The sequence below is a fragment of the Lissotriton vulgaris genome, unplaced genomic scaffold, assembly GCF_964263255.1.
Source record: "Lissotriton vulgaris unplaced genomic scaffold, aLisVul1.2 SCAFFOLD_1618, whole genome shotgun sequence".
In the NCBI taxonomy this organism is placed as follows: domain Eukaryota; kingdom Metazoa; phylum Chordata; class Amphibia; order Caudata; family Salamandridae; genus Lissotriton; species Lissotriton vulgaris.
In genome coordinates this window covers 175,154-187,281 of record NW_028245645.1, presented here as the reverse complement: position 1 = coordinate 187,281, position 12,128 = coordinate 175,154, and the positions used below count along the sequence as shown (strand labels likewise).

Sequence of the window (12,128 nt, the reverse complement as noted above, 5' to 3'; positions counted from 1 at the left end):
CCCCAGAGTAGCAGATCTTAAACCTTTGACTTTTTTCGGACCCCACTGAAGCACTACCGGAAGCAATTTATAAGAGTTGAACCTCAAAACAATGCACAAAAATACAGAAGCAAGTATACATCAAACAAATACACTTATACAAATATGAACATTTGTATTTATCTCACAGACAAAAATATGCCAAAATCATGATAATTTTAATATGAAGAATGGAGCTTTTCAAAATGAAGGTTTATTTTTAAGAGACAAGGTGGTATGCTAGACTTCAGAATACCACTTTATCCTTTTTACTCCTAATGCATGATCTCTTTTTAGTTGGCACATACCAGAGCTTCAGTTGAGGCCACCAGTTGTCCAGTCTAGATTCTATTTGCTCTACTTGCACTGGTCTCAAAAGTTAAGCCACAGATACCAACTTCACGTTTAGCATTCATTTTCAAATTTTCACATCTTCAGAGCTTTTTTAAAATGTTCATTTTTATTTTATGCTGTTTTATGTATATATTCTCGAGATGTGTCATTTGCCACTTAAATAGCTGGAGCAACACAAAGCAGCCCATTTTGATGATCCTTCATGTTGGTCACAGGGTCGGTACTTGTAAATCATAGCATATCTGTTTGTAAACCTTATCATACCTTATCCATGCTGCTTGCATTGGTTCTGTGCCTTTTCCATTCGAACTTCATGATTATTTTAACTGTTTGCAAATGTTGTAAGGCATGTTGTCAGTGGTCCTGCTTTCAGAATAGTATTGTTTTTACATCTGCTCTGGTTGGTGTCCCATAACCTCCATAGAATTATTGCTCACCTTATGCAATTACCAGCTTACTGTTCAATGACTGCATATTATTGAGCTTTGTTCTTGGTATTGTGTAGTGTGTTCTTTTATCTATTTCGCATTTGATATGATCCTGTTTATGTTGTAAATATATTTAGCATACATGAGTTACTGTCCAGTGTGGTGTGTACATACAACTCCTGTCTTTACATTTATATGTATAGTACTGTTTATACCTGTGTTACATTGTACCAAAACTCACAATTGCACTGTTGTGAAACTGTACATTTAGCTTCATTTACATCCCTGTAAGTATAGTTTTGTTCAGTGATTTTAATAAAGCTATATGTTCAAGTACTCCTGCATTTTAGCACCAAAGCCAAGTGCTGAATAGGGCATGAAAATATAGTAGGAGTAACTCTGAATAGCTACAGAGTAATTCATGACTACCATATACTTTTTTCAGATGAAGCAGCTCACTCATTACAGCCCACTTGTTTATTGCTGTATTTTAGGAAATGTATTTGTTAAATATCGTTTAACTCCCATTAATTTATATGCTCTGTTAACTATCCTGCATATACACACTTTTAATGCTTAGAGTGATACATGATTGTCAATTTTGTTTTCCCTTTCTCTTCATTACCTGAGTTTAGAAGTACTCATACACCACATTGTACAACCATTACGGTTCTGTTTACCTTCCAGTGTTGCTGTGCCAATTAATGTGTCAAATGAAGGCAAAGGTGATAAATTAATATGAACAGCCAAAACATGTTTGGACTTATTTTATTTAGTAGGCTCTAAACCATCAATTTTTCCATTAACCTACCTTAATATTAAGCAGAATGTTCCTCCTATACGCCCAAGCCCAGTCACAACCAACACTTCATTGGTCTTACTTGGCATACATTATTGATGTGTAGTAGGTCTAAAAAATGTTGCTAATGTTTTAACTTTTGCAGAAAGAATGTTGTTATATTTCTGAGACTGTTGGGTCCTAAACATATGTTTGCAGAGCTCGTCACTACTCACAACGCATTATGTCCGCTTCTGTTTCTATAAATTTGCCAATACCAACCAAACTTGATTCAAACCATGGCGGTCAGTGCGTTTGCCTCCTTTGTTAAAGTCCGAACGGTTAGAGGCCACAAATAAGTAGCTATTCCAAATGTTGGGGATTTTCAAGCAGTCCCTCCCGAGACCACAATTTTCTAAATCAGTACTTGTAAATTTACAATGAGAGTTCAGGTTAGAACTTGTTATCAAAAGAAGCCCTGTTTTCAGTGGTACGCGCCACAAAGAAAGGTTGGTGGTGGGGTGGAGGGAACGCGTGAGGGGTAGCGTGGGAGAGGGAGTGTTTCAGAGATGGGAATCGTACGGGGTGTTAGGAATAATATTGTAAAAAAATAACTTACCTCAAGCCGCCGGCCTCCGGCCGCCTCCTACGTCGCCTTGCTCCTCCTGGTCCCATCAGCCACTGGGACAGACTCCCATCCAATACCCGTGCTGCTATCATGCTATGAGAGCAGCGCAGGGATTGGCCTGAGCAGGCTGGAAAGGCACTCCGTGTAGACCATGGAGTCTGTGGGGTTTCTCTAGCCCAACTGTCCAATGCAGCCGGGCTGGAGAAACCTAAATGCACAGGTGTGTTTGGCCGGGTTAAAACACACATGCCCACTTAGGGAGTTCACATGGCACTTCTCCTCCCCCCTCCCATGCCTCGGCCCCACCCCTTTCTACAGCACTGGCTCAGAGCTAACAAATGAAAAATAAAACGGTGCAAGAACACAGTTTTATTTTTCATTAGCTGGCTTTGAGCCAGGCTGTAGGGCGACGCTCGTCCGCCATTGCGGAGGACCTACCTCGGCTTGTTTTTGGACAGGATAACTTACCCTCAAGGTGGAATGACAGAGATGAATTTTTTTTTAGGAATGGCCTGCTATTACCAGTAAGCAAGGCTTACCAAGGTGATATTGTAGCCAACAACATGCTAAAATCTAAAGTATGTCATATTATGTTGTGTCCGTCATGTCATCGAATTTTAAATTGGACAGAATTGAATTTTTTTTCAAGACATAAAACACTGAAATATTGTATAACATTTAATTGTTGTGCAGTTTATCCTATGGTTTTTTTATCCTTAACAAAGGAATATCCAGAGAAGAAAAGCAAATCTTTAAACTTGTTGGTTGTAAACTACAAAGTGCATGCCAAGAGTATTATTTACTTCTCCCTAATGTAAAAAGTTAAAGAGATTACCCCTCTTTTTAAGGCAAACATAGGGATTAAGAGACAGTGCATTGGGTGAGGGCAATGGAAAAAATAGTGAGAAATTGTATTCCAGAGACAATTCTTGATGTACTTGTAAGAACAATATAGGCCAATTAAAACAGCATGCGTGTTCTCTAACTTAATGAATGCTGACATGCAGTGTGACGCCTGTGTATTGGTCTTATAGTTGTTATGATTTTGACTTCTTTTATTCTAGGATTTCATAGAACAGTGGCCATTGCAGACTCCAACTACAACTGGTTTTATGGACCAGAGAGTCAGCTGGTGTTCCTTGACAAATTTGTGATGCGAAATGGCAGTGGGAACTGGCTCGCGGAGCAGATAAGGAAGAACCGAGTGGTGGAAGGACCTGGGACTCCAGCCAAGGGGCAACGGTGGTCCACCCTACACACAGAATTTATTTGGTATGACTCGATTGAGTATATGCTGGGAAGATGAGGAGACATCTGTCTTGGATTGGGCCTGTAGACTACATTAGTAGAGATATGATGCATTTTTCTCATTCTGCTACCTCAGCAAAAGCTGCTTATGGAATCAGTACTGCTGACATCAATAGAAATGTGCTTTGGCCTCAGCAGAACAAGTGTTTTACACAATATGATTTTACGGTACCGTCCCAAATTAATGATAAGCTTTTTTACACATGGCCTCATTACGAGCGCCCCATATAATTCTGATATGTGTGGTAAATCCTGAGTTTTGTAATTTTATTGTATCTGGTAAGTACCAGGGCCCCGATTTATCAAAATTTTGCGTCACCCTTGTGCAATGGAGGGTGATGTAAAACCTAGAATGGGATTTACCGTGCCACGCGGAGGCACCCTGCGTGGCTTGGTAAATCAGGTGTAACGTAAGGCAGCGACTTGGGCTGTCTTGCGTTTCATTGCTCCGGTAGGGTGTTGCATGGGTGGAGTGTGGGTGTTTACATGCATCCACCTATGTATTCTGAAGCATTGCCAGATTTACTAACCTCGTTAGAGCTGAGAATGTGTCAGAATTGTACGCCTTCCCAATAGAGGTGCAAGAAGGAGAAATATTCTTATTTCCCCTTGTTGTTTCCTTTTTCTAAGTGTGCTGCATTCAGCAGCACACTTAGAAAGTGAAAATGGATCAAAGATGGTGTGCCTTCCTTCACAAAAACAATCCTGCCTGTAACACAAACACCGTTGCACCATGGTGCAAGGGTGCCTGCATTGGCACTAGACCATACTGCATGTGCAAGTGCAGGGAGAGGACAGGAATGTGCCAAATGACAATTGATATGGCAAATTCCTGCCCTCTCCCCAAGGTGTTTTGCTGCTTTGTGATGCGTGAAAAAAAATCATAAATATGGGCCCAGGTGTGATAACAGCTGCAGCTGCCAACCCCTACAAATTTCAGCAAATCAAACCTATCAACTGAAATTTACCAGGGAAAATACGCTCAGAATATTTAGGCACACACATATTTTAGTTCAGTAAGCATTAACATCCTCATGTTATGCCTCATTTTGCATGCAAACCCTGTAGTAGGGGATAATTACCGCGTATGAAAAAATTTGAACACCTCTAAGTCGGATTTTATTGCGTGCAATAATTACTGCACTGTGCACCAGGGTTCTAATAATGAGGTCCTAAAAGTTAAACATAATTGATACACAGACAATTATTTTCCTATTAACAGTGGCAGCTGCTCCCGGGAAGCAGCAGTGGAGTGGGGAGGGGGGAGAAGGTGAGGGGGCATTTAAAAAATAAAATAAAAGTATTCATCAGATGGCTGGCTGCCACCTCTCCTCCGTCTTCTTCCTGGCTTCTTCTCTGCCAGCAGGAAGCACTGGGGTTCCCAGGCTGCCCATAGCCAATCACAATGCTACAATGCAGCATTGTAATTGGTCTTAGCGCCGTTGTACGGCGCTCAGACAGGGAATGGGAGCCTTGGCATGTTCTCCTCCCAGGCTGTAATGCTGCCTGGGTGGAGAACATGAAAAGTGCGCACGAATGATTGGCCGGCCCCAAACATTCATGCGCACTTACATAGTACCCACCATTCCTCCCCCTGCTCTGTGAGCAGAGCAGATCCTCCCCGCCAAGATGCTGCAGCAGGAACAAATAAAATAATAATAACATTGAGTTATTATTATTTTATTGTTCCTTTTTTTTTCACTGCGAAAAGCAGTGGGACACCGCTCATCCGCCTTAGCGGAGGAACCGCCACTGCCTGTTAATAGGATTTTTTAAGCAATATGCCCCATCATTGTAGTAGATGTGGCCAAACATAGGCTGAGAGGTATTGCAAAGTAACCGCCCATCGTCGCCTGCTCTCAGTGACCAAATAAGGAATTGGTTACATAAAATATGACCAATCTCTTGATTGCTAATGATTTTTCATCCACTCACTAATTGACCAGTGTTGTTGGTCATGGTACAATGATTAATGCCATCAATGACAATAGGGTGCCGGTTCTAGAGTGACTTGTACTTTTTCATCTAGACAGTTTTATGGAAGCAATCTTCATTTTACTTTGTTTACACACCTGAGTGTGAAAAAGACTTTAACATGCCTGTATGCTCCTGCTCATCACCCTGTGGCACTCCTGAGGCGAATGGGTTCTCTAAAACCTATGCAAGAGCTCTGTATGCCGGTTCAGTGAAAAGTAGCTTACTATTCATAGTTTAAACGGAACCCACGTATGTATGTTAAACGGAATCCACGTATGTATGTTAAACGGAATCCACGTATGTATGATAAACGGAATCCACGTATGTATGTTAAACGGAATCCACGTACGTATGATAAACGGAATCCACGTATGTATGTTCCTTTCTGGTTGAATAGGCAGCTCCAATCTTTTTTGTCAGAGTTTAGTAAATTGTCCTATTTATTTTTAAATGTTTCACACAAAGTGTTTTTGCCTAAGATGGCTTAATGGCTCTGTAGATAGTGTAGTATTCAGAGTGGGTGCAACACTAAGGGCACATGGATATTCCTATACCGGGGTATATATTCCACCACAATCCCTGGTGCTATGTGCCATTCTCTCTAGGCCCTCACAAACACAGCTATGACACACCTCTGTACACTACTATGAAGGGACTCTTAGTTCTGTCAAGGGACTACAATTCATTTATTTTAAAATGGTATGCTATGGGATTGGATTTATGTAGCCCATTTCTGCCATGGCCGCTTGTCACTCTGATTTTACGGGACTGTAGATTTTCTCACAGCTCTGGCTGGTTTGGGTTATGCGTGGCTTTGCCGCCTTGTGCTTGTGTCGATTGTGTCTTTCTACTAAAATACAGAATCTCAAACACTGGGGAATGGTTGCTGAGGTAGGTCTGAAGCATGGATTGAATGTTGTGTTTGTGGTGTTGGTTGATGGGACGTTGCTCCATGCACTTCTTAGACGTGTTGGATGTGTCACTTGAAGTGACCTTGGTTGTGAGTCATTGTGTTAAGTTGACAGCCCGGAGGATCGAATGTATCATTTTTGTGACTATATTGATAATCACGTGGGCCGAGAAGAGTAACATGTGTAGTAAGTGTAGTGTTTTGGTTGCATGCATGTGCGTTGTTCATCTTTGGTATGACAATTTATTCTGGGGTTGAGTGAGGCAGTGTTGCGGTTAACTTTTAAGTGCATTTATGGAACAAACAGCATGTCGTATGATGGACCATCTTAATGCGTTACCCCTTTACATTTAGTTTTCTTGCATTTATTTTCATAGTAGGTGCTGTCTTGTTTCTTATACTTTCCTTCTTATTTTGCAGGTATGATGCAACATTACAATCCAGGCCACCACCAGATTTTGGAATCCCAAGGTTACATTATTTTGAGGACTGGGGAGTTGTGACCTATGGAAGTGCTTTACCTGCAGAAGTCAACAGACCTTTTCTTTCGTTCAAATCAGGAAAGCTGGGAGGGCGTGCAATATTCGACATTGTGCATCAAAACAAATACCCTGAGTGGGTCAAGGGCTGGAGGAACTTTAATGCAGGCCATGAGCACCCTGACCAGAACTCATTTACATTTGCTCCAAATGGAGTGCCTTTCATAACCGAAGCGCTATATGGTCCAAAGTACACATTTTTGAACAATGCACTGATGTTTTCCCCAGCGGTATCAAAGACCTGCTTCGCTCCATGGGAAGGGCAAACTACAGAAGACTGCTCTTCAAAGTGGTTAAAGTACAAATATGGGTTGGCAGCCAACTGTCAAGGGAAAGTGGTTGCAGCTGCAGAGAAGAGTGGTGTAGTTTTCATCAGGGGAGAAGGAGTTGGAGCATACAGCCCTGACCTCAAAATCAAAAACATCCAAAGAAACCTTGTGCTCCTCCATCCTCAGCTCCTCCTTCTTGTGGACCAAATCCACCTGGAACATGGTAGCCCTATTGAAGCGACTGCTAGCTTCTTCCACAATGTGGACATGCCATTTGAGGAAGCGTCCATAGATGGTGTGCATGGAGCCTTTCTTCGGCACAGAGATGGGCTGTATAAAATGTTCTGGATGGATGACACCGGACAGAGTGAAAAAGCTGTTATTGCATCCATACCATATCCACATGGTTACCCATACAACGGTACAAATTATGTCAACGTTACCACCCGTCTCAGAAAACCTGTTACGAGGGCCGTGTACCTCTTTATAGGTCCTTCTGTGGATGTTGAGAGCTTCACTGTCAGTGGAGACTACCAGCAAGTTGACGTGTTCTTGGCAACTAGTGAGCATGCTTATGCAGCTTACCTCTTTACAGGAGAAACCCCAAGCCAGTCGATATTTGCGGAGGTTAATGCAGACCGCCAGAAGATATTGTTTGATAAAACCTCAGCCATCACAAACTCTCCTGTGGCACCGGTGAAGGATTATGGTAGAATTGTGGATCAGAAACTACAGCACTTCAAGCCAGTTTTCCAGCAGATGGAAAAGCATATCTTGTCCAATGTGGGGAACACAGATAGTTTTAGAAAGATGGCAGAGCGCTTACTGAGGTTTTCAGACAAAAGGAACACAGAGGAAGCCATTGAGAAGATGTTTGACATTTCTCAGCAGCATCAGAAACCTCAAGGCAAAGCCAAAAAGAGTAGGAAAGGAGCCCGGGGCAACAAGTTCATCAATGCAGGCGCGGCCCTTTTTGCACAACTCGAGGTGAATGAGCAGAAAACACGACAGAAGGCCATGGCGATGGCCTTGGGCGAGCAGCCCGTCAATGAAGAGGAGGAGATGCAAGACTTGTTAGATTTTGTAGATGTTCCGAACGTAAAACACAAAAACATTGCTTCTTTTAGAATAGGCAGGCAAGGATCATCACAGATGGAGACGCCGGCTCGAAGTAGTGTTCCTTCGATGTCCGCGTCTTACACCAGACTCTTCCTAATTCTGAACATTGCCATTTTCATCATTTTGCTGGTTTTACAACTGACTAGGTTCCAAAAAGCTAAGCGCTTGAATGGTCAAAGAAGCCTCTATGCAATCCTTCTCGCGGACTGTTGTGTACTATTGTGGTTGTACTCCTCATGTTCGCAGTCGCGATGTTAGCAACTAACAAATTTCACTCGAGGGGTCGACATTACTACGTGTCAATGCAAACATTTTTAAACAGAACAGGTCTGAAATATGGTTTTGTTAATATTTTATTAATTCATTGCTGTAATGTGCTGTGATCACAAAAAAAGTACACAATATTAAAATTATCGCAAGAGAGCCACAAATGGGTGACCAAGATTTATTGAATGAGCACAACACTCATCAGTGCATCAGGTTAAGTAGTTATTTTGAAAAACAATGTTTGTGCTAGCTGAGATCTTTCTCCTGGTTTCTTGTCTGTTTTTTTAACTGTGAGAGAAAGCCAAGTCCAGACAGTGAGGCTTACCATCTGTTCTAGCCTTAAAAGTGGCATGTGTATTTTTGGTTCATTCTCCCTTTTCTTGCACTGCTGGAATTTAAAAAAAAATTCTGGCCATCTGGATCAAAGCTATTGACGTAAATCTGACGTCTTATCCGACATTTTGAATGGGGTTCCATGGAGCCGTTAAACCAATTACAGGATAGCCGTAGGAATCTCAGGTCAACCGTCCTCCTTCATAGGGCTGCGGTCAGCACTGCCGCAATATACAATTTCACATAAATTCTGAAGCCGCACAGAGGGACCCTGAATCAGTGTTTTTATGTTCTTCAAATAAAAGGGACTAGGGGCCAGATGTGTCCCATTCTGTGTCTATGGGAAAATGCGTTAGTACATGTGGCCCTATGTGGTCAGCACTGCCGCAATATACAATTTCACATAAATTCTGAAGCCGCACAGAGGGACCCTGAATCAGTGTTTTTATGTTCTTCAAATAAAAGGGACTAGGGGCCAGATGTATCCCATTCTGTGTCTATGGGAAAATGCGTTAGTACATGTGGCCCTATGTGAATACAACTGATGCTACAACCACTAAAGTCAAGTTGTACATTAAACATTGACAGTAAGCTATGAAGGCATGCATCTGGTTCGCCTCTGACTACCATCTCAATCCACTATGGCCATTGTTACGAGTACCCTCTTAATTCCAGCGGGGCGTACTTATGAAATTTTTCCTGAACACTTAAAGTTTAGGCAAAAATTAGGAATTGCTTGGTGAATCAGATGCGGAATTACTGATTCCCCTGGCAATTCCCATTCCTTAGTGGACACACAGGGTCCAACTTTAAATAGGCTGGATTTTTCCTGCCCCAGAGTTACCGGTAGCCATAGTATTGACAACTCCAGGAAATGAGAAATAACAGCCCAGAAGTACTTGAATCCACTGAGAGTGAGTCCAAGAAATGATTCTCTATGCACATTTAAAAAGTGTGTATGTACAGTATTGTTTTGTAAAAGCGCATTCAAAGCTCACATGTTGTGAAATAATAAAATTGCATTTTCATTCCTTGTTTTAAACTTTTTTTATACATTGGTTTAAATGTTTCTCGATTTAACATTGTACTGGCTTTTTTTTAAAGGCATGTGTATGTTTGTGGTTAACATTACGTGTGTTATCCTATCATGATTTCTGCAACTGAGCCCCATAACCAATGGCGACATTTCTCCGAAATTAATAAAAACATCAGAAGTCACATCACATAACATTTGATGCCTTATAACATTACAGGGAGTGACACCACCAAGATGTGGATTGGTTCCTATCAATCCTTACACATAATCCTTGATTGGCAACACACACAATTAATCCGATAATAACACAGGCAGCATCTAAAGGCAATCTTGCATATAGAGTCCACAAATCACAATTGTTAAATCACATAGTTCACAAGATAGTTCACAGGGGTATGTTTAGTCCCTTCTTTGGCGCCATAATGTGTGCATATTTGCATGGCAACAGCAGCAGCAGACGTTCACTTGGTGGAACACAACCGGTAAGACATTCGGTAAGACCGGATGTGGCCTAAGGGCTAGAGCGGTTGACCTCCAAGTTGGGGAACCGGGTTCGAGTCTCGGCAGGGATGCTCAACTTCCTGTGATTCTGTTCAAATAACAATTTCCCCGTGCCTAACAAAATGAATGTGTCCTCCTGTAACACTAATGGTGCTCTTGTGAAGCACTCTGATTCCTTTGGGTCGAGTTTGCGCTATATAAAACTCTCCCCCCCCATCCTCCCCCCCAAAAAGAGAACTATGGCTCCAACTTGCTGGCTTTGCCTCACTGGCTCTTCTTCCACATAAAGCTCCTATTTTATCTCCAGAGCTGACTGTACCACATTTGCCCTCTATGCAAAGTGCTTACATCACTTCTGGTGCTTGTCTTGCTCGCCTACTTTTCAACTGTGGCCTGAAATTAAGACCCACTTTTACTGGTATGGCTCTTCAAAGAAAGGGCTATTTTGAGTTTGAAGGCAGTGCCATGCTCCCAAACCTTTCTCAAAACCAGCTTATATGCCTAGGATCCAGGAGGCCTTCCTTGAAAAGCCTGTCTGTGAACAAGACTCTAAGGGCCCGATGTAGGTGGCCATTTACCAGCCGGTAACGGCCGAATTCGGCCGTTACCGACCGGTAAATGGGTTTTCAGATGTAGGGGGCCTATATTTTACCGATTCTGTAAATTTACAGAATCGGTAAATTTACAGAATCTGTAAAATACCGAATCGGTATATTTACCAAATCGGTAAATCCACATGTAGGTGGCACTCCTAAGAGTGCCACAGGCCCTTTAGAATCGGTATTTTACCACCCAATACTATTGGGTGGTAAAATACCGAATTCAGGTGTGCATGCACATCTGTGCATGCACACCTGTGCAATGTGACACACAGACATGCCCTTAGGGCATGTCTGTGTGCCACATGGCACACAAGTCCGGAATTGGGGTGCTAGAGGGTGTCAAAGTGACACCCCCTGCACCCTTACTGAAATCGGTATTTACCGAATCGGTAAATACCGATTCGGTAATGCCCATAGGAATCAATGGGCATTACCGATTCGGTATTTACAGAATCGGTAAATACCGAATCTTAACAATTCGGTATTTACCGATTCTGTTTTACCTACATCCCCCCCCCTCTATTTTACCACTTCTTAAATACCGATTCGGTATCATTCGGTATTTAAGAAGTGGTAACATTTAATTACCTACATCGGGCCCTAATGATGTGGGCAGACAATGGGCTTGGCGGGCAGGGTACATTGTTGCATTTGTGATGGAGTAACTCTAAATCGGTCCCTAGGCCTCTTTGTACACTTAATAATGACACAATCAGATACAGGTTTATCAATTTAGGCTTGAGACCAAGAGGTGCGGAAAAGGAGTCCTCTTGCACGCTACCTAGGGGTGTTCACTATACTGAAAGTTCTGTCAAGAGATTAAAAGAGCTCTGTCAAGAGTAGTAGACTGGAGAGTTCCTCTGGATTCAACAAGCCTTTCAAGAGTCATGGGCCATTTGGTGGCCCCAACATATCCCAAGAAACATTTGCCAATTGAACTAATAATAGTGAGGAGAGAATACAGCTTCAAAGTGGAGTATAATGACCATCTCTTTCCACGGCTGAGAAGAATGATCGTTGCACAGCAGTTCAGAACGTAATCTGTGAAAATATAAAATTCT

General features: G+C 42.2%; 1 protein-coding gene across 2 annotated transcripts in view; it reads left to right on the top strand.

The window, feature by feature from the left end:
- Positions 1 to 9,959, top strand: part of DSE (dermatan sulfate epimerase) — a 285,070-nt gene extending 275,111 nt beyond the window's left edge. For both annotated transcript variants that reach the window (XM_086949131.1, XM_086949132.1), the window contains exons 5-7: positions 3,271 to 3,478; positions 6,822 to 9,289; positions 9,445 to 9,959. In XM_086949131.1, the coding sequence (XP_086805257.1) occupies positions 3,271 to 3,478; positions 6,822 to 8,586 (1,973 nt within the window). In that variant the 3' untranslated portion in view covers positions 8,587 to 9,289; positions 9,445 to 9,959. The remainder of the gene's footprint in view (positions 1 to 3,270; positions 3,479 to 6,821; positions 9,290 to 9,444) is intronic.
- The last annotated feature ends 2,169 nt before the right edge of the window (positions 9,960 to 12,128 follow it).